This window comes from Theobroma umbraticum, unplaced genomic scaffold (assembly GCF_002168275.2).
Source record: "Theobroma umbraticum cultivar Fairchild unplaced genomic scaffold, ASM216827v3 scaffold_20.0, whole genome shotgun sequence".
Classification (NCBI taxonomy): Eukaryota; Viridiplantae; Streptophyta; class Magnoliopsida; order Malvales; family Malvaceae; genus Theobroma; species Theobroma umbraticum.
The window spans coordinates 1,099,433-1,120,182 of NW_018397266.1; the positions used below are offsets into that span (position 1 = coordinate 1,099,433).

Consider the following 20,750-nt stretch of genomic DNA (forward strand, 5'->3'; position numbering starts at 1 on the left):
TTTATGTTATTTTTTTAAAAAAGAAAATTTTAAAATTTTTAATTATTTAAAAAATTTTATTTTTATTATATTTAATTAAAATTTTATATTATTATTTTAAATTAAATAAATTTTTATAATTAATAATAATTATTATTATTATTAAAAATATTATTTTTTTATCAGTTTATGACATGACATCAATACAACATGATATGATATATCATAGTGAATAATAACATGATATATTGATATAATTATATGCTATTTCACTTTTTATGTTAATATCTTGTAAATATAAAATAATAAATGATATTATTTTAATTAAAAAAAATTAATCAATTTTAATTATAAGATTTTAGTTGATCCTATGTGAAAATACTGAGACTTAATTTTTTTTTTCTCAAAACATAGCTTAATTGAACATAATAAAAATAATAATCTATTTAAATTTTTTTAAAATATTATTCTAAAAATATTTCTCATAATACAAAGTTCGGTTGGGCCAAGGCCAAGAAACCGGATCCTGAAGCTGAACCTTAATCTACAAATTCCAACACCAAATAATATTCAAATGTTTCTATCTCTGACAAGAGAAGAAGGAAGACGACCCTGTGAAATTGAGTAGAATACTATAATTATAACAGAAAATTAAAGAACAAAAAAAAGAAGAAGCAAATATTCATTCAACCTGCCCTTCCCTAAAGAAAGAAGCCCGAAGAACATGGCTGACTCGGGCGAGGTCGGTTCGATTCTTCTTTCCTTTTCTTTTCTTACGTAATTTTATTTCCTTCGATTTTTTCCTCTTATTGCACATCGCTTTTCATTCCTCTTTAACTAATTTTTCTTTTCTGTTTTAACGATTTTGGAAGACAAGCCTGCTCAAATCATAGATATAGTTATATCTCCATTTGTTTCTGTTTGTATATATGTAAGTAGGTTGGATAAATAGGATTTTCCTTTTCCTTGTTTTTGGTTTCTTGTTAATTTATGTTTGGAAGCATGAGGATTTCTAGATTCTATGATGCATGTAATTTAGTTATGTTTTAATGTGTTGTATGTTCATCTGCTAGTTTCATTTGTAGGCTGTGTAGCCTTTAATTCAAATATTAGTGAGTTCCATAAAAGTTTGTTTAAGAACTAATTAATTTGGTCAATAAACCCTTTGTTACTAGAATTCAGTTTGACCACTGCAGATTTTGTGTTCGAGTACACAATTCGAATTGTGTGTCACTTGCAATCTAGAATGGATAAATGATCGAATCTGATCAAAAGGGAAAGAAACCATGAGACTTGATGTAAGAAAAAGAAGTTAGGGTGCAGAGAAATACAATTCTCACTTTCTCATGGTATAAGAGAGCCAACTACCTTAGCAATGTGTTATAAAACTAATAGGAAATTTGTATAAAGGAAGTTTAATTATCCTAAATGAGTCCACTTAAAATAAAGGAAAATTAAACTATCCCCAGCATACCACCTATCAGATTTTGTCTCACATTCCCAAATCAAGGTTCTGATCAAATGATTTCAACTTGTTTTTGGTAGGATTTAGTTCTGGTTTATTCTTATGTTGATGGTATAACAGCAATGATTTTTACCAATAGTTTTGAGAAAAGCATGAAGTCAATAAGAAGAGTCTTCTATCAATATATATTAGTTATTTTAAGACAGTTATGACATTGATGGCATAATACTCTTATCCTCATGTTTATGGTAATGAATCTTGATTTATGTGGATGAAGGAGTCAAACACTTGCTACATTTGTTAGTGCTCATAATGATACAGTGTTTACAGTTTGGCTTCCTTCATTAATTTCGATTACCTTGGTAATAAAATTCTAATCTATTTTCTTCCTCCCAAGGTTGTTTTGAAATTATTAAGAATATTGAAGAAAGAGTACCTGCTGGTCAAACGCTGTTAAGGAAACCCCATTAAAATGCATGTGCCTTTATGGAAATTAAGCGTATGAATAATTATTTAAATAGGAACTACTAGGTTACATCTTCTTGGCTGTTCTCTTAGTATGCCTTCGCTTGTACGTAATGTCAATGCAATTCACTAAATTTGGGATTCAATAAAATAGAAGATGCACGTATTAATATAATTTCTGGAATTTGGAATTCGAGATTAAGAATCAAAAGCTATTTTTGTCTGTTGCAACTTGTGTGCTAAAAGGAATCCTCTGTTGATACTTTGCATTTATTTGAGAAACATCAATTAATCCCCTTTTGTTGAGGACGCTTTCAGATTTTGTTCTTAAATTTAAATAATACTAACATAAAAAAAAATAAAACATTTGAAGTTCTTCCTTGACCTATCTTTACCTGAAATTTTGCTGAGAAAGATTGCAACAAAATCAGGAAAAGATTAATGACAATAAAAGTCAGGTTTTGTTTAGGGAAGATGGTGTGAAGTTTTGACAAAAAAAAGCTCTAGGTGAATAATTCTGTCATAATATGAAATGTAGAAATGATTTGGAATTTTTAAATGTGTGAGTTTGTCTTCTAAGAGGATAAGCAGTTGTGTACTTGATTGCTAACATTTAAGAAAAAGCATTTGATGGTATCCTATGGAAATAAAAGGAGAAGAAATCAGCAATCTATTTAGACAGAAAGTGTAGCTGAAGTGAGTACATTGCATCTCACTTCCAAATATGGAGGTTGAGATGGTATAAAGATTGTTCAGTTGATATATGCTTCTTTATATGCCAGTACGATGAAAAAGTGGATTCCCTCAATGGCTGACTGAAGAAAAGTAAACACTCTTTTCATCTGGACTATTTCAAATGCAGGAACATTTTGTAACACCAGTCACTGAGGATCATCAGACTACATGCTGGGGTTGTGGATTGCGCCTCCTTCTACCAACTTACGCACCTGTTTTCAAGTGTGGCTGGTGTGGAGCCATAACAAATCAAAATGTAAATAAACCTGAAACCAAATGTCTTTGGTGGAGGCGCTTGCGTGATCGGTGCTTTGTTTGTACTCTCTTCATGTTTATGTTCTTTGTAATATGTATGTTTTCTCTCTCTCTCTCTCTCTCTCTCTCATATGGCTTATATAAAAGTTGAAACACTCCCTCACCCTGCTTTTCCCTCCTGTTCCCTTTAATAATTAACTAGACCCATGATTTATGATTCAGTACATACATTAACTTCCCCTTAAAATATGTTCAACGAATTTGTTTGTATGAAACTGTAGAGTTTCTTTTACAACTCATCTCAACGTTTTGAGTTGGCTCAATGTATCACCTTTGCTAATTGATTTTAGCTATGTATATAAGTTCTGTTAAAGAAAAGGTTAAAGTCTTTGCTCAAGATGTTTTCGGACCAGTTTTCTTAATTATTGGGTTATATTCACGTAAAGGTACTATCTTTAGTTTAGACTTATGCTAATCCTTGGTTTGAGTTATATTGGGAAATTACAATGGATACTTTGAAGTTCTGCAATTAGTTTCTACATCACCCTTATATTTGGTTTTGTTTGATCTCAACCTTTTAATTTTCAGACTTGGACATTTAAACTCTCTTTCCAAATTCACCCTTAAATGTATGTCAACAGTTGTACTAAACTGGATTTTTTAAAGGTTAACATTGGAAAATAATCTGCTCATAATATTAGTTCTTGTGGCTGACACTAGATGGGGTACAGAATATATGTTTAAGATTTTTGATGGTGGTATTGAAGGGATTAATCATTAGTGGAAGAAGATGTGGAAACTTTTGCATAATGAAGTTTCATAGTTATATCTCAGATGGGTGCATAAATATTTATCCTCATATTTGCCTGTCACACAAAAATAAAAATTTTATATCAGGATAAGAATTTTTTTAATACATATCCTCACATGGTTTTTTCTGCAAGTGCTGAATTTAAGTGTAGTCATTTTGATTTATAGTGTTTATAGCCACATTTGTAGTCTCCCTCTCCAAATACAAGCAGCAGTTGGCTAGTTTCTAAGTCGCATTGTCTAATTTTTCATGAAGTTTCATATTTCTCATCTATGTTGACATGCAAGTGCAGGTGGGGGAGTATGGGCAGTGTATCCTGTTGTTTTCTCTGTCAGCTATACTTGTGGGGTTCTTCATTGCATCTTAACAATGACCTTGGCTGCAACTACTATTTCTACCTTCAGCTTAGCAGCATTTCAATGTGCTGGTACACCGCCAATCATTTTGTGGGGTAGCTATCCTGTTGTGGGGAAAGGTGGCCTTGAAAACTATACCTTCTGTCACTATTGTTCAAAGCCAAAATCACCGAGAGCGCATCACTGCCGTTCATGTGGGACATGTATATTGGACATGGATCATCACTGTCCTTTTGTAAGTATTAAGCATATTTTCAGTGTTGAAATACTTTATTGTGCCAGGGCCTAGTTATTTTGTAAAGTGTAGATGCAGATGTCTTGTAAATAAGAAGGTTTAATGGAGTATTTGACAGTTTTATTTGCAATTGGTATCAATTTTCTTGCTTATTGCATAATATTAGGGAACAATTGCATCATTGCCTTGTTGTTTTCTGATAGTGATGAAGCTGTTTTTGTTCATTGATAACATCTTGGAGTTAGGCTATCAAACCTCATGAAAATAATGTGCTTCATTTTGACATGAGAAGGAAAGATCATTAATCTTCTCTGCAATTAATAGTTAACAGAAACTGACTGGGAGTAAAACCTCCATGAAATAAATAAACCCTACTTCTCCATTTTTTTCATTATGTTATTCTATTGTAACCTTTTTGAAAAACATAGAGCTTGCTGTTAAGCAATTAAAAGTGTTCCTAGGAGAAAGAGACAAAAAAAGAAGAAGGAAAGATAAACAACCTAATTCTATTAGCTTCATTCTGCAGTGATTTTAACTCCAACTTGAAATTTTAATTTACATGGTTGACAAATTTGCCAACGATAAATGGATGTACATAAACTACTAGTAATAACTTTCTTATGTCTTTAAAGTTTGTACATGTAGATAGAACAACAGACAGAGCTTTTTTCCTTTCTGTAGGACACTTTCTTAGGTAGGATTAGTGAAAGCACGTCTTTATATTTTCCATGCATGTCTTCTTGGATTTTCTCCCCCTTCTGATATGTCTATTCCCCATTGTGTCAAATGTTCTCATAAGGGCATCTGTAGGTCAGCTTCTAAGGGTGGGTGGTCACTAGCATAGAGTCCTCTCCTCAATTTTCTGAACTTATTTTTGTGGAACTGGTGGTGCCTGATGTCAAAATTGAAATTTAAGCTGCATAAGATAAAAGCTTTATTGTTTTGGGCTTTATATTTCATGAGTGCTAATGTTATAGTTCACAGATTTGGATTCTTTGTCCTATTCTATTTCTTTATTTCATTCTTGTTTCCCATTTAATCCAAATTTTATGGGCTGGTTAAGGCTAATCTTCAAGTGTGTGCATTCTTATGTGCTGATTTGCTTATTGTGAAGTGATGATGTTGTACATCTTTATATCCAGATTATTTAATGCCTGTAAAAGTAGTAACTTTGTAACAGTTTACTTAATTACTTTGGTGGAGTAAATTCCTGGATTGCATAGCTAAGGCCTAAGATTCTACGTGACTTTCATGCTAACACTATTTGCTTTATAATATGACACAGATAGGGAATTGTGTTGGAGCAGCAAATCACCGGCACTTCATTGCCTTCCTTTTCTCAGCCGTTGTCAGTACTATCTATGTTTCAGTCATGTCCGCATATGCAGGGTCACATATCTGGCCACCATTAAAGTACAGATCTCCAGGCCACTTGAACGGTTTCAGCAGCGACTTGGCATTGAGAGCATTGAAGGAAGTGGTTCTCACTTTGCTGAGCTCTGCTGCGCAACTGTCTGCCCAGGGGCTTGTTCTTGTCTATCTATTTGTTTCGAGCGTTTCTGTGCAGATCGGTTTAAGTGTTCTTCTATGGCAGCAGCTTTGTTACATATACGAAGGTAAAACTTACCTGAGCCATCTAAGCTCCCGGGGAAGTGATCTGGTTGAGGAAAAAGATTGCCAAAATATTTTCCGGTTTTTCGGTTGTCCATATTCGATATTGAGATACTTGCCTAGTGTGCGAAATTCGCGAAAGATACACAAGAAGTGAAAAAAGAAAATATTGTTTTGAGTCGTCGTCATCGTTAATTAATTTAAATCGATGACAGTATGTTTAGTCTCTTTTATTTTTTTCTTCTTCTCATTTTATGATGGCTTTCAATGTTTGATCCTTTACCTCACTTAGAACAAAGAATCCGTTACACTACAAGAGGATATCCAGGTTTTTTAAACCGTTTGGCTGTTAAGAACTTGAAAACCAGAGTTCACAACAATGGGCTTCCAGCTGCTTTTGGTGTTCTGGTAAGCGGGCGAAAGGGGTGATATCATTGTATCGGCAGATCGGACTTGGGTACAAATTTTATATTGACATAATACTTACAGATATTTTTAAATTATTATAAAAAAATTAAAATGAATTTTTATGTTGTGTTTACTTTTAATTAAATTTTTATATTTTTATTTTAAATATAATAAATTTTTTAATCACTTTATCGTAAAATTTTATTATTTTATATAATAATAAATTGACATGATCCATGGTCAATAAAAATCAAATGAGTGTTAACTTAATCATTACCAAAAAGACTTGGATGGTAATATGTAGTTATTAGTTTAAGCATAGGCTGTGGGTAAACATAGCCTCTAAGCATCTCTCCACCTAAATTAATTAATATAACAAATACAGATATTTGATAATCTGTTTAATTAAATAATAATTTTATTATAATTAATGAAAGTTATGTGAATCAAATAGCCCATAGTGCAAGTAAGAAAAAGATAGAAAATACTAGCAAAAGCACCACCATCAACCACAAGATATTATCAACAGAAAATGGAGCTCCACCTTGCAACCACCCCAGTCATGCTGCAAAGAGCAAAGATGGCAGCCTTTAAAAAAACCGCCATAAGAACTCTAGAAGCAAGAAAAAAGAAATGCATCCATGGAATATATAACGACAATCCACTCCTACCTGCATCTGCAGTCCTAAAACATCTGATAGTGATAGGTTGAAAAGACCAGGAGTCCAAACAAATAGCTTTTCTGAAGTGAGAAAGTAAAGGCATCAGAAACCTTACCAAATGTGGAAACAAGCAAACAGCAGAAATTAAAAAATGACTTCTTCGGGCATGAGCCCCATCCCCCTGCTGACACATATCAGGGAGAGGTATTTGCTCAGCAAAGCCCATGGTGACACACCAAAGAGAGGTACTGCTCAGCAAATCTATTGACACTTCTATGCTTCCACCATCAAGGCAAAGAATTGTGCTACCTACAAAACAAAAACTTCTTTCTGGGACAAGGCCCATATGTGTCACTAAATTTACCACGACATAAGCTTGAAGACAGTTTCATGATTATAAACATGGGCACTCAGCAAATATTTCAGATCATATACAAGTAGTAAACCAACTGCAATTAGTGATATAAGCAGGTAACTTGTCTCCCTAAGCAAAAGGAGTCCTTTACTTCAAATTGCCCCTGTGAGGCTCGCCAAAATGCCAGATCTGTGGTAGATATCAGACTTGCCATTAGTTTATAACAACAAAACAAGTTTAAGTATTGTAGTAACATTAAGATAGTAATCCTAACAGTACATAACCAACCAATGTAATCTCCAAAATATAACAACAAAGAAGAACGAGCAAAGAGTCCCACAATCATTTTAAGGTCCAACAGAAACCTTGGATGGCCTTGTTCAAAAACTCATCACCTCTTCCTACCACCACGCTCCCTCAATGAAAGAGCTAGTGTTTCTCCGGCTCCAACATTGTAATATGCAAGGGTCATATTGTCCTTCAAAAACCCGGCCTTTCCACTCAATTTCTGTTTGTTTGCAGGGAGCTGGATCTCCCCAGCAATTTTCTCCTTCAAACTGCCAACTGTTTCAGATAAGGCCTGCACTGTGATCTCAAGAAGTTGTCCTTTTAGATTACCTTCATCAAGGTTGGGAACAGACACAGTAATGTGAGCAGGTCCCTGCAATAGAAACCAAGCAACAGTTAGAGCATAATAAATCAAGACACCAAATGTAGTATAAATTATGTTGAAAAAAATATTTAAAGACATCACACTTAGGAGTAAGAGCAGCTGCTCCCCATACCGGATGTTGAGCAAGGAACTGATCTTCTGGAACAAGCATGGAATCATCAAGCTTCTGTCTCTTTGGCTCTGGTTCATCAGGAAGTGGTGGAGGAGCTTCTTCAGGTGGTGGTGGTGGAGGTATTCCTTGGGGTAAAGGTGGAGGCGGCTGCATCATAGGCATAGCAGGTGGGGCGACAGGAAGAGGGGCATAGGGTCTAGGTACTGACACAGGGGTAAACTGAGAGCCTGGTGGAGGGGGCACAGGAAAATTAGCCGGATTCATGGACATTGATGGAGGCATTTGGGGTGGCCGATTCATCATCATGGGTGGTTGGCCAGATGCCATCTGCATTGGAGGTGGTGCTGGACGAATTGTGGGCATCATTGGAACACCTAATGGACGAGGTTGAGGTAATGGCACAGGAAGCCCACCACTAGAAGCTGCAGAATATTGGGGAGCATTTGGAGGAACACGAGGAAGATTTAAAGCTAGTCCAGGGGGTGGAGGGAGAGGACGAACTGATGGAACACCAGGTCGAGGAGGAGGAGCTGCAGGACCCGGAAGGTTCTGTACATTGCTATTGGCAGCATCATTTTGATCCTCTCCCATGATAGTTTGAGACATAGCCTGATTTGCAGTGCGTCCAATGCTTCCAGTATGACCATCCCATATAACCTGTTTTGGTTGCTCATCTTTCTTTTTCTCTATCTCTGCCTTGACAGCATTAGAAACTTCTTCCTCAGTAGTACCAAAGATATCAGGACGTAAGCGTGCAAGTCCCACAATGTTTCTTGATATCTCATCATCCTGTGCAAGAGTTGTCTCCCTAATCTTTGCAAACATCCTTTCTTTCTGCTCCTTATACTTGGGATCAATTAAGGAAATTCTCATGTGCTCAGACATCTCATTAATGGGAATTAGCTCGCCAGTTATTGGTGAAACAACAAACTGGGTCGGATCTCTTTCTGCAGGGATTCTCTCCTCAGGCCTCTTCCAGTTCTTCACAATTCTCATTGGTGGTTCTGGTTCCTCATTTGCCCTCATCTCTTTCTTCTCGCCATCATTCTCTTCTATGCTAGCAGCTCTCATGCCTTCCTCAACAAGCTGTACCTCTTCTTCATCCATTTCCATTTCCACCTCCTTTCCAGGCTCAACAATTTCATCTTCTTCCATAGCAGATATCTTGCTCCTCCTTATAACCTCCTCAATGGTCATTGGAGGAGGTAAGTCCTCATCCTCATCATCAGCAAAGTCTATAGTCTCAACCACAACAAAATCATGCCAATCAATCATTGCCATTTGCATTCTCTCCTGCTCAATTTCATCCTCAGCTTTCTGCCTTGCCTGCTCCTGGGAGTGTTCCCATTCTAGCCGACGCAAGCACCTCTCAAGCACAGTTGTCATATCAGCAATACTATTCCTCAATTTCTCTGTCAAACCCTTTGGAGGCATCAACACTTTGGAATAAGCATCCGCAAGTTCAGTGAAAAAGGTAAACATACTATGAGTCGGCCTTAAAAAATGAAACTGAGGGTTGTTAATCTCCCTACTAGTCAGTCCCGTCAAAAATGATTTCCCATTTCGTGCAACAAACTGTGCAGTTAGCTTAATAATATCCAATTCTTCCCCTGTAATCCCTTCAGGAAGCCTAACAGTATATTGAGCAGCTTCTGGTGGTTCAAGATTCTTCCTCACAGGTGGTCTAAACTGCACAGCAGGATCAGGCTTGGCCACTGCCACTGCCGCTTCATTCCCAGCAGCAGCAGCAGTTGGAGCAGACTCAGTTGGAGCAGAATCCGCAGGCTCTGAAGGCGATTGCTGCTGTTGAGAGTTAGACTGGTTCTGATTCTGAGCACGAAATTCTGACAACCTATGTTGATAATAAGCATGGTAGGGATCTGAACTAGTCAAGAAATTGAACTTAGCATTGTTAGCGTTATTGGCAATGATTCTTTTCTCGAATTCCGGTCCATTTTTGGCAACAAACTGAGCAGTTTTATCGACGATGTTCCTAATATCTGGAGGGGGATGAATAATTCCAATAGTTCTAGTGTGGGTCGCAATCGAATTGGCTTTGTTTTGCTCCTCATTGGCTGGTTTCTCTTCGATTTGATCGTCTGCCGGCACCTGAGATGGAGGCAAAAGCCCTAAATCCCCATCCAAAGGCGGCGCCGGAAGGGGCAATATTGGCATTACCCCTGGCATTTTTCACAAAACTTAAAAAACTAACTTATCAAGCAAGAATTAAATCAACCGCCATCAACCTGCAATGAACAAAATTTTAAACAAAACAAATCAAAAATATTCCAAAATCGACAACGAAATTAGGGCACAGCGTAAAACTTAAGATGGCACTTCCTTTGGGTGACATATCTTACTATTTTTCTTCAAAAAAAATTACAGATTTGGAAACCGAAAATCCGAAACAAAAACAGCGCCGCCGATTTTGATAAAAGATGAAAAAAAATGAACTCATAAAAAAAAGGCTGACCTGGGATTGCTGGTATCTCTTCTTTGATCTGAGCCGGCGAATCGGAGAAGAAACAGAGAGTGTATTCCGCCGGATTTTACAGAGAAGAAAAAGATTTAAGTCGGCGGGGTTTGGGTTTGGGTTTGAGAGACGAAGGGCAAGTGAGGAAAATGAAGGGGGCGACGCGCTTGAGCAATTTTCGTGGGCTGGTCAAATATAATATTTTATTTGTAAAAAAGACATTAAAATTTATTATCATAAACGTTTTTTTAAGTTATAATTATATGTAAAATATTATTAAATTTAATAAAACTATTTTTATTTAAAGTTATTTAATATAATTAACAGTTTTTATTTATAAATAAAATAAAAAATATTTTTTTAGATAAAAATCAGCCGATACAATTAAAATTTATAGATTTACAAATTAGATAAATTTTATTGACATTAACAAGAAAAAAAATCTAAAAAATGACACATTAAAAATTTTATAATAAAAAATATTTTTAGTAGAAATTGATGGATATAATTAAAATTCTTTATATATTTATAAATAAGATAAATTTTATTGAAACAAAAAATATTGAAAATAAAATTAAGAAATATTACGAATAAATATGCAATTAAAAAAAATTTCAACATGTGTAATTTTATATAAATTATAGATTATTTATAATAATAAAATTATTATACAAAAATTTGCATGCACATTCACATGCACATGCACAATTTTCTTTTATATTGGGAGAGGGGAAAGGAAAGACATACGACAAGCTCTATCTGTAAATTTATAAAGAAAATATCTATTTGTAGGGACGGTATACCCAGAAAATCCTTATCTCTTTGTCCAAGAAATAGTAGATAGGGGCTCTGATTTGCTGACATGTATCCACCCGAACTTGGCATTGCAGTTACGGGGAGAACAATGGCAGAAGCCAGCCGTTTAGTATCATCTTCGTCAGCAAGAACTATCAACCAAATTCGAAGCTCGTTCCAATCTAAGCTCAATTCCCATAAACTTCAATCCCACAGTGTCGGTGTTCGGTTTAGAGCTGATTCCAGAAAGCATGATTACTCATCTCTGGTACCCTTCAACCCTTTCCCTTCCATTCATATTTCACTGCATTCTTGACCTTGATTTACCCAGAAACATGCAGATTTTTAGATTATGGAGTGTTTCCATTGTTACCCTTTAATGGGTGCAGATTAGCAAGAAAGACAGTTGGAGTGGTCGACGCCGTCTGATCACGATTTCAACAGCAGACGGAAGGTGGCATGGAACATGGAGCTGTGACTTCCTTGTATCTCTCAAGGACCTGGACTTGGATGACTTGGTTGAAGATGATGAACAAAAAGATGCTCAGGTTTATATCAATCTCAGCATCCAAAAGGTCATTTCCATCTCTTTCTTTTCTCTTTTGTTTCATGCTATAACTAGTTATTAATGCTTGATTTGACCATGTCAGAACTATATTCTGTTCCTTCATCAATTATCTTAAAGACTTCCATGCCATGATAGAAAGATATATGGCTGTATGACCAGTTGCTTGAGAAGTTTAAACTGATAAGAAATTGCTTAACTTTCTATGTTTAGTACTAATTAACTATAAGTTGGATTGCAGCATGCCAGCTTTGGTCTCTCAATAGATGGAAGGATTGTGACATCTTTCACTAGAAAATGTGGCATTTGCTCTTCCCCATATTGCAGAGAGGTATTTCTCCTCAAAACAACTAGAAGTATATTTTGTTCCTTTGTATATGCTAGCGGTTGACATTTCCAGCGCGGAATTTTTCATCAGATTGATACCAACTTCAACGTTTGGGTTCTGGCTTCGAGTAGAGACCATGCTGCAACTCATCAATTGCCTGAAATTGGTGGAGATGATCCATCATTAAGTCTCTAAACTCAAAATTCTCTCTCTCTCTCTCTCTCTCTGAGCTAAGTATACATACTCAGCAATGGTGTGTGATACGTGCAGGTTATCTATGTGAAACCAGGGTATGAAGCCAACCTGGATTCTCTGATACAGGACACCATCCGGCTTACTACCTCCACCAAGGTATGAACATTGAAGAGAAGAGCAATGATAGAGTCAGACTATGCGTTTGAGTGAATATCTTTCTGATGGTACTCCAAATTCCATACTAAATTGCAGGACACTTGCTCAGAGTCATGCCAGAAATCTGAACCCACCCTGCGTTGTAAGTACTATTTTACAGAATATTCATTGATCTAGATAAAAAAACTTATTGTGTTCTAAAGCTACCAAAACTCACCAAAGAATTTTGATGGGGCAGATATTGGTAAGAAGAATGCAGCTTCCATCGACCAGAGGTGGTGTAGATTGTTGGAACTAAGGAAAGCATATCTACATGGTGCAAATATTTAGATTATTTATACAAAGATTTACTATGCTTTCTGTCTACATGAGCCATAGATTAAAAAAACAAAAACCCAAGTCCTAAATTTTCATGTTGATCATGAAATATTGGAAACCATGGTTACTTTGATTATGGAGTTTGAACCGCGCAAAGTGTATAATTTAGTATTTAAAATTCTAGCATTTTTGCAATAAATTTTGAAATACTTTGCAATAAATTTCAATTTTGTTGAAATTTTATACAGCAAATATTGATTTTCACATTTTAGAAGTTTTAACAATATGATTACACAAAGAAATAAAGTAAGAGGAAAGAATAGCAAATACTTATTTATCAATTCATGAAAAAAAAAAAAGCAAGTTATGTTTTTTGGGGACAAAAAAAGAATTCAAACCGGATTCTTTGAATTAAAATACATTCATTTTATTATTGGATCAAATACCCGCGTAAATTAAAGTTTAAATTTTAGATTATTAATTCATAGTGCATACTTAAAACATTATATAGAACTAAAAGAAACTATATAAATTACTAGTGGTCTAATGAGGAGTTTTGAGACAAATGAGTTATAGATGGGTCCATGGCTGATAAATACTTTATCCTATATTTGTTCAAGTGTGGAAAATCATTTGCTGAGTAAAGAAACTTCTCAGGATTATTGAGGGACAGGGTGAACCTAAGCCATGCCCCCCAGTGTCACGATCAGCGGCCGCACGGTTTAAGGCTAAAGTTTAAAGCCCGTGACACCCTGCCTGCCCCAATGTCTCACTTTACACTTTATGCAATTAACTGGAAGTCCAGAAAAGACAGAAAGAAGGAAAACAAAATGTCTCCGATCTAAACTTCTGATTGCTGGAAGACCATGTTAGGGTCATCGCCCCTGGTGCTCCGGTGCAACATACCCGGATAACATAATAAGGTCACATCTAAAGAAGCCTCATTATCTTAGTCTAAGCGAGAGAGGCAACCATTCAAGAAGATTAACCTAAACTCATCATGCTTAAAGCATCCGATAATGTCAAGTACAAACTGCATTCGATGAGGGAACTACTAAGCAAAGATAAGAGAAAGAGACAACAAGACAAGACAATGCAAGATTCGCCACAGAAAGAAAGAAGTTCTACCAAAGTTGGTCAGGTTCACCTTAGAGTCAGTCCATAGGCTGATCAACCTCTGCATATGCAGTTTCAAGATGGGCTTGTTCAGCTTCTTGCACCTCCTTCTCAGTCTTCCTTCCTTTCTTAGATTTGTAGTAGACACTCATGAATGTTCCCACAGCTCCATACTTCCGCCTAACATGCTCATAGAGACGCGCATCAAACATCCTCCAGAAATCCTTCTCATTCAGCTCAGACACTGCATACTGTGGCTGGAAACTATGGTTTTCAATCAGCCATTTCTCCATTTTACGAACTGCCTCTGCACCATCAAACAGCTCACCCCTCAACACAGGGCCTGGAGCATAGTACACCCCCACATCTGTGAACATCTGAGCATAAGGTGTATCACCCTGTCTGTGCTGATGCTCAAAGCCTGGTTCAGGGTACACCATAGTCTTGACTGGAAGCTTGAACAGTCGATGCGGGCAGAGCCAAATGGGATAGATCTGGAGAATCAACAAATTATACAATCACAATCTTAACACTTAATTCTAATGATCCTAATTTACAAAATTTGAAGAGTCAAATTAAGAATTTAGCCGAGAGAACATTTCCAAGCTCTTTTGTGTGTTTGTAAGGCTGCAAATAGCAAACCAGTCACGATTCCTCCTCTGTATGAAGGAGCTTCTACGAGATCTAATATGACTAATTACTTTTCTTCGTTTCAACCTTTATATGATAAGACCAACCACAGTGAACATGTCTTACCAGGGAAGAGCACCCATTACCTTTCATTAAGGCAATCATCCCATCATAAGAAAAATATAACCTTTTAAGAGTGAAAGAGAGGCAATTTTCAAAAAAAAAAAAAAAGAGTGAAAGAGAGACAAATAGAAAAGGAACATAAAATATAACAAGAAGGATGAGGAGGTAATGAAAGGAAAACAAGTGCAAGAACATAAAATTTACCTCCATCTCTTGGTGGACCCACTCTAGGGCATCCCCAACCTTGTAAAGAGGAACAAGCATGTCTTGAATGACATGCAAGTCATGGTAATAATTTCTTATGGCTTCACCTTGAGTAGCCTTGAGCAAGGAAACCTTGGGTGGCATCATCCAGCCCAAGAGAAACCTAAACCACCATTGATCTCCGAATGGAAGGATGAGCTTCCCCTCCCAATACAAACATCTTGTGTGCCTGTGGTAATACTCCCGGGTAGGAATGTATTCTACAAACTCTCCCTTCTTTAAAGCTGTCTGCGCATGCTGGTAGAACCAGGGTTTAAACCACCAACCAACATTGTTAATTTTATTCCCCTTCTTCTTGGCCTCTTCTTTAGAGGCATATCTCCCAGTCATGAAGACACCTTCAGTGGGCGAGTAAATCATGCCTTCTACAAACTCTGGAACTTTCTCTGGATTATCTTGATCACAATCTCTGGGTGTAAAAGAGTCAATATAACCCTGTGCAAGCTCCTTCAGATTCCCCACTACTGGTGTGTAGGTCAGCCTCATGTATTCTTTAATGGGAATAAGTTTGATTTCAGCAGCAACAAGAAGTCCAAGGGTTCCTTGAGACCAAGGGATAGCATAGAAGAGATCAGAATATTCATTGTCCTTGGTAGCTCTAACAACACGGCCATCAGCCAGAACTATCTCATAAGCTACAACAGTATCAGAAAACAGGCCATAGATGTGGGAGCTTCCTTCAATCCCATAGCCATTGATCAGACCACCAACCGTGAGATCATCAAGCTCTGCAACCACGGCAAGGGAAAGATTCATTGGGACAGTGACCCGTGTGATCTGCCCCATGTTTACAAGAGGCTCAACCCTTGCTATCATTCTCTCTTTATCAATTTCAAGGATATTACGGAAAGCAGACAAATCAACTTCAAAATGGCGAGCCCTCTTATAGTCGACATTCCGCATTCCAACAGCAATCCATGGTTTACGGGCTGTGCACACAAGACCATCCTTTTTTGGATTCCTCTGCTTGAGACGCTTCATTACTTTCTTAACATTTTCATCATGTTCCTTCTGGCGCTGCTCGAAGGACTTCATCTCAGATCTGACATCTCCAAGATATATGAGAAAATAATAGGCACATGAAAAAGGAAGGACAACCAAAATAACAAAAATCCACCGAAACTGGACGAAAAAGTCCACCAAGCCCTTCTTCCTCTTTGGGCGAAGGGGTACTTCAAGATCTGACATGGTGTGGGGCCACAAAAACCTTTTTTCCTCTGCAACAACGACAGAAGTTTTAAGTCAATAGACAATGCTCCAATACAGCATTTGCATTTCAGGGTTTTCAGGCTTTTGAAAGAAAGAAACTAGCTTAGAATGCTTAAATGAGATAAACAACTGACAAACAATACAGTTCACTGGCCGAAGGGAGTATAACCTAAAAAAATGGATAAATTAGGGCCTCACTTAAATTGTCTTTAAGCATTAAGGATCCCATAAACTCATTCATTATCAACCTAAGAGATTAAAAATTACATGCAGAAATGTAAGTGACAGACATTTAACATAAACAGGTCTGCGTATAACTGACACAAAAAGATATATTGATGTTCACAAATCAAATAGAAAAAACTAAAATGCCTAAAGATGCATATCAAACAGAGCAATCACTTCTTTCCTTAGAGCGGTGGAGCAAAAGATGCAAAAGCTCATAGTGAAAGCTCAATGACCAATAGGTAAGTCGAGAAACACTTAGAAGAGGTCAAGGTAAAAAAACTGAAAACCATTGAAAATCTTTATTCAACATGCCCAATGCTGTTCTCGCAAAATTGAGAAACTTAAAGCCTTTTATACTATGTACCAATAGCAGGAAACCCCAAGAAACACCAATGGTTAGCTCTTAAGACTCTATCTTGGAGGTCATGAATTCAAATCCTCGGATCAGCAGGGTGGGATTTATGGGATGGGAGAAGGATAGCTAGCTCCTCAATGCTAACTAAATTAAGAGCAAATTACTCTTTTAAAGAATGTAATCCTACTGAATGGCCAGAACAGGCATCTTTGTAAAACAAAATATGATGTTTAAGTTTAATTGAGAAACAAAATTGAACAAACACAGGTTTGATCTCTTTCGCAAAGGAAGTAACGCAAGACCAAATCCTCTTAAGAAAATGGCACCTCAAATCACAATACTGATCAGTATATCATTCAAGCAGGAGAAGAGAGTGAAATTTCAAATTTCAAAAGACATTTTCAATTGCAGCAAAGATACATCAACTAAGTGAGCATTCTAAAAGTGAGTTGTTTCAAACTGACAAGCTATCCCAGACCAAATTGCACATCAGCAAATTAGGTGTTTGTCCATTTTGCTATTCTTGTATAGAACACAAAGCAGATAACAATATTATGAAAACAGGAACTTATTACCCATCATATTATAAACTAATTAAAAAACCAAGTACTATACAAATTCTAGTTTAATGCATAAAAATGAGAGGAGTGAAAGAGAACAAATAAAGAATTTTGTCAGGTTAGTGAAGGCAAACAGAGAATGCCCATTATAAAACTGACAGAAGTGTGACTAACGGACTCCAAGATGGAATAACCTTTGTCACAAAACTATAATAGATTTCAAATCCTAAAACCCTTCTCACTCTAAACAGCATCTCTTACTAGCATCAATAGAGCATTTGACTCTGTCCAAAAGACAAATGGTTGGTAAAAGAAAGGCGTGAGGGCTAGCTAAACAGGTTATCATTGCTTAAGTTGCAAAAACAATTTTCCTTTGTTTCCTGAGCAGCTACTACCATAGAGATCAAAATAAAAGCATAGTTGAGCAAACAAGACACAATATATTCAACTAGAAAACCTCTACTTATCAGAAGGTTAACATACAGTTTGCCATTTTGTCACTAGTCTAATACCTTTCAAGAACAAATTATTCTAAGCTTTAAACAGAATGTAAGTTCAAATAACAATGATATCTTCCTAAAAAAAAAAATCTATTATGGTTATGTTACATTCACTCAAAGTTTGAGCAAACAATTGTCTTGCATGCAATATTAAAGCCACGTGTAAAAAAATAAATTTATAGTATTCTTATTAATCCAATTCACTTAAGACCCAGATCTTCCCATGGTTCCTTTTTCTTCTTAGGGAAGCACTTCATTGCATGGACCAAAAAAAGCATTCAGCCCAATCCTAAGCACCAAAAACACATTAAAAGAACAAAAAAAAGACGGTCAAAGAAAATCCTCCGATCTCTGCAAATGCCAACAGTAACTTAAGACATTGTTTGGCACAAAACAAAAACATGGGGAAAAAACAAAGACAGACAACCCATTTATCAAAAACACAGGTTACAGATCTAGATCTACCGTTATAAACTACAAAAAAAAGTGAAGTGTGAAAAATAGTAGTACTATTACTTATAGTGATAGCTAGTAAACGACATTTCAGCTTCAATAATCCAAAAACCTCTACCAACTATTTTGGTTCCAAGAAAACAGTAGAAATCACTGAACTAGTCAAAAATAATCAAATTTTAAGAGTAACAAAACCAAGCATTACAAAGAAGTAACATCGTTTACTTCATTTTCCACCATTTCTCATTCCCTCAGTAGCTCACCAGGGATCTAACAACACCAAGACAAGAAAATCCAAAACACACAACAAAAGAACGAACAAAACAAACAAAGACCGAAGAAAAAACACCATCCACCCGTTGCAATTGCAAGGTACAGACATAAGAAAAAGAAATCAGTTTTGTTTCAGTTTTCCTCCATCTTTCTTGGTAACCAAACAGGAAAATAAATCAAGAGCGAGAGAGTAAGAAAAAGGGAGAGAGAGAGAAGAAGAAGACCTTAAGCTCCAAAGCTGTCAGAACGGAACCGTAGAATAAGTGAAGAGTTTGGAGAGTTATATGAAGAAAGAAGAGCAAAGCAGAGGAGCAGTTAAATACAGAGTGAACTCAGTGTTCTTCGAGAGTGATGTTGGCAGTGACGGTGGATGAATATCACAAAAAAAATGTTACCAAATCTGATTTTCCTGATTTTTTTTAAATTTTTACCTTTTTTGTAATTTTAATTGAAAATAAATCCCTTTATTTTAATTGAGGAAAAAACAAAAGAAATTGAAGAAACCGAAGACAGATCAGAAAGCAAAAAAAAGGACTGGGAGCCTATTGGATTCGCTGGCGCTCACAGGCAAAACCATGTGACAACGTGACCGTATCAAACCATACTTTATTTTACTAATCAAAATTAGTAATTAATTAATTATTTTTTCTATGTATAACCCCCAACCTTCTTAATTAATATATTTTATTTAATTGGTAAGGACAAAATTTTGACGGAGTTTCTTAGGTTATTGATGTTCGTGAAAAATGCATATTCAAATCTCCTGCCAACTTTTATAATTTAATAAATTATTATTCATATAAAAGTTTTATCTTGTCATTTATTTTATTAAAAAAATAAATTATATTCTATAAGTTAAAAATCTTCAAGAGCTTATGCAGATTAATATCATGTGTTCATTTAATTATAAATAAAGGAATATACCATGAATTTATATTAATAAAAATTCCCTAACGTCCTTTTTTTTTGGTCATTTTTTAAACTTTCCCAAAGGTTAAGATAAAAATTTTAATTTTAATATATTTTATATTAAAATTTGAAAAAATTTAATTATATAAATGTTCAATGCTTTTTAACATGAAAAATCACAAAGAATAAATTTTTTTAATTCTTGTGTTAATGAGTGAAATAATAATTTTTAAACAGTTAACATGAATTTGTGACGCTTCATTATTGTTCATAAAATTTTTATTAATATGATATGATTTCGAATTGACCTTTTTAAACATTATTTCAAGTATTTAATCATTACAATTTAGATCTTATAATAAGAATTTTAATTATGGTTATAAATTAATCACCATAAATATTTTAAAATTAATTAACTTTTATGTTATTACACTATGTAATATGCTATCATACTTTCTTCTATAAGTTATAATTTTAAACTCATGGAAATTTTTAAAAAATTATCAATTATCATTTATTTATATTTAAATTTTTGATGCTTTTAAATTATAAATTAAACATTAGAATGTGGCTAACCATGATTAAGGTGAAGGGAAGTGGAAGTATTTATTTATTTTTTGTTTGTTGGTTGGGCAAACTCAGTTGTTCAAGGAAGCTATCAGCGACGGATTTACGACGGGGGCAACCGGAGCAGTTGGATGATATCTACTGAACAAAATTAATTGAGATGCAAGTAAAAATATAATATTTACAAATTTAAAATTATTGAAAAAAAAAAGGTGAGTTTCTTTTGATTAAAAATTAATGTATACTTGCTATGTTGATACAGGGAAAAACATGTGGGACCAATAGCTGAAAAGGTGTGCGTTTTATTTTCAAAAATTGAAATGCTTTTTATATTTTATATATTATTTTATTTTTAATTTTGAGAATTGAAATAAATGTGGGGGACGAAGTGAGGAGTAGCTACCAGCAGATAATCTTTTTTGGGCCGTGGTTGACGTTGACTGGTGGCGTGACGTTTTCCGCTTAATTATCGGCATCCCCCACTTCCCCCCACCGCCGCAACATTTTTCATGCCAAAATGATCATTTTCATTTTATATTTATCTATATAATATCAGTGGGCCATACATTGTTATTGTAATAATATAAATTTAAAAATTAATAAATATTTAT

The 20,750-nt window shown here is 35.4% G+C and overlaps 4 protein-coding genes and 1 long non-coding RNA gene across 6 annotated transcripts; 2 read left to right on the plus strand and 3 right to left on the minus strand.

Moving 5' to 3' along the window:
- Positions 1-505: 505 nt before the first annotated feature.
- On the plus strand, positions 506-6,453 carry LOC110423607 (DHHC-type zinc finger family protein). 2 transcript variants are annotated; one of them, XM_021437872.2, is made up of 4 exons: positions 506-721; positions 2,692-2,994; positions 4,003-4,301; positions 5,587-6,453. In XM_021437872.2, exons 2-4 carry the CDS (start codon positions 2,766-2,768, stop codon positions 6,067-6,069), a joined length of 1,011 nt encoding a protein of 336 aa, XP_021293547.1. In that variant the 5' UTR covers positions 506-721; positions 2,692-2,765; the 3' UTR covers positions 6,070-6,453. The 2 variants fall into 2 exon arrangements, with proteins under 2 accessions (XP_021293547.1, XP_021293545.1); XM_021437870.2 differs by having other exon boundaries at positions 2,772-2,994.
- Positions 6,454-7,368: 915 nt separating this feature from the next.
- On the minus strand, positions 7,369-10,778 carry LOC110423118 (putative splicing factor 3A subunit 1). Its single transcript, XM_021437254.2, has 3 exons — positions 10,596-10,778; positions 8,123-10,368; positions 7,369-7,998 (listed from the first exon to the last, which is right to left on the minus strand). The coding sequence occupies exons 2-3, from the start codon at positions 10,307-10,309 to the stop codon at positions 7,729-7,731; spliced, it is 2,457 nt and encodes an 818-aa protein (XP_021292929.1). The 5' UTR covers positions 10,310-10,368; positions 10,596-10,778; the 3' UTR covers positions 7,369-7,728.
- A 557-nt stretch (positions 10,779-11,335) lies between these two features.
- On the plus strand, positions 11,336-13,218 carry LOC110422989 (E3 ubiquitin-protein ligase, putative (DUF177)). The gene is made up of 7 exons (XM_021437063.2): positions 11,336-11,658; positions 11,780-11,965; positions 12,197-12,286; positions 12,374-12,466; positions 12,554-12,634; positions 12,731-12,776; positions 12,873-13,218. The coding sequence occupies exons 1-7, from the start codon at positions 11,458-11,460 to the stop codon at positions 12,962-12,964; spliced, it is 789 nt and encodes a 262-aa protein (XP_021292738.1). The 5' UTR covers positions 11,336-11,457; the 3' UTR covers positions 12,965-13,218.
- LOC149526734 (uncharacterized) lies at positions 12,302-12,945 on the minus strand. Its single transcript, XR_016351692.1, has 3 exons — positions 12,852-12,945; positions 12,587-12,769; positions 12,302-12,440 (listed from the first exon to the last, which is right to left on the minus strand). It is a non-coding gene; the product is annotated as an uncharacterized LOC149526734 (long non-coding RNA).
- Positions 13,219-13,773: 555 nt separating the features above from the next.
- On the minus strand, positions 13,774-19,047 carry DWF1 (cell elongation protein / DWARF1 / DIMINUTO (DIM)). Its single transcript, XM_021437062.2, has 3 exons — positions 18,888-19,047; positions 15,026-16,302; positions 13,774-14,562 (listed from the first exon to the last, which is right to left on the minus strand). Exons 2-3 carry the CDS (start codon positions 16,271-16,273, stop codon positions 14,107-14,109), a joined length of 1,704 nt encoding a protein of 567 aa, XP_021292737.1. The 5' UTR covers positions 16,274-16,302; positions 18,888-19,047; the 3' UTR covers positions 13,774-14,106.
- Between the last annotated feature and the right edge of the window lie 1,703 nt (positions 19,048-20,750).

What these genes read in the sequence shown, in the direction of transcription:
- LOC110423118 (XM_021437254.2), bottom strand. Translation starts at nt 10,309, where the DNA reads ATGCCAGGGGTAATGCCAATATTGCCCCTTCCGGCGCCGCCTTTGGAT. An exon ending in AGTTCCTTGCTCAACATCCG is followed by an intron (nt 7,999 to 8,122) that starts GTATGGGGAGCA and finishes TTTCTATTGCAG; the next exon opens with GGACCTGCTCACATTACTGT.
- LOC110423607 (XM_021437870.2), top strand. An exon ending in GTTTATGTTCTTTGTAATAT is followed by an intron (nt 2,995 to 4,002) that starts GTATGTTTTCTC and finishes ATGCAAGTGCAG; the next exon opens with GTGGGGGAGTATGGGCAGTG. An exon ending in TGGATCATCACTGTCCTTTT is followed by an intron (nt 4,302 to 5,586) that starts GTAAGTATTAAG and finishes AATATGACACAG; the next exon opens with ATAGGGAATTGTGTTGGAGC.
- LOC110422989 (XM_021437063.2), top strand. Translation starts at nt 11,458, where the DNA reads ATGTATCCACCCGAACTTGGCATTGCAGTTACGGGGAGAACAATGGCA. An exon ending in AGCATGATTACTCATCTCTG is followed by an intron (nt 11,659 to 11,779) that starts GTACCCTTCAAC and finishes TAATGGGTGCAG; the next exon opens with ATTAGCAAGAAAGACAGTTG. An exon ending in CTTCCCCATATTGCAGAGAG is followed by an intron (nt 12,287 to 12,373) that starts GTATTTCTCCTC and finishes ATTTTTCATCAG; the next exon opens with ATTGATACCAACTTCAACGT.
- DWF1 (XM_021437062.2), bottom strand. Translation starts at nt 16,273, where the DNA reads ATGTCAGATCTTGAAGTACCCCTTCGCCCAAAGAGGAAGAAGGGCTTG. An exon ending in GGGTCCACCAAGAGATGGAG is followed by an intron (nt 14,563 to 15,025) that starts GTAAATTTTATG and finishes TTGATTCTCCAG; the next exon opens with ATCTATCCCATTTGGCTCTG.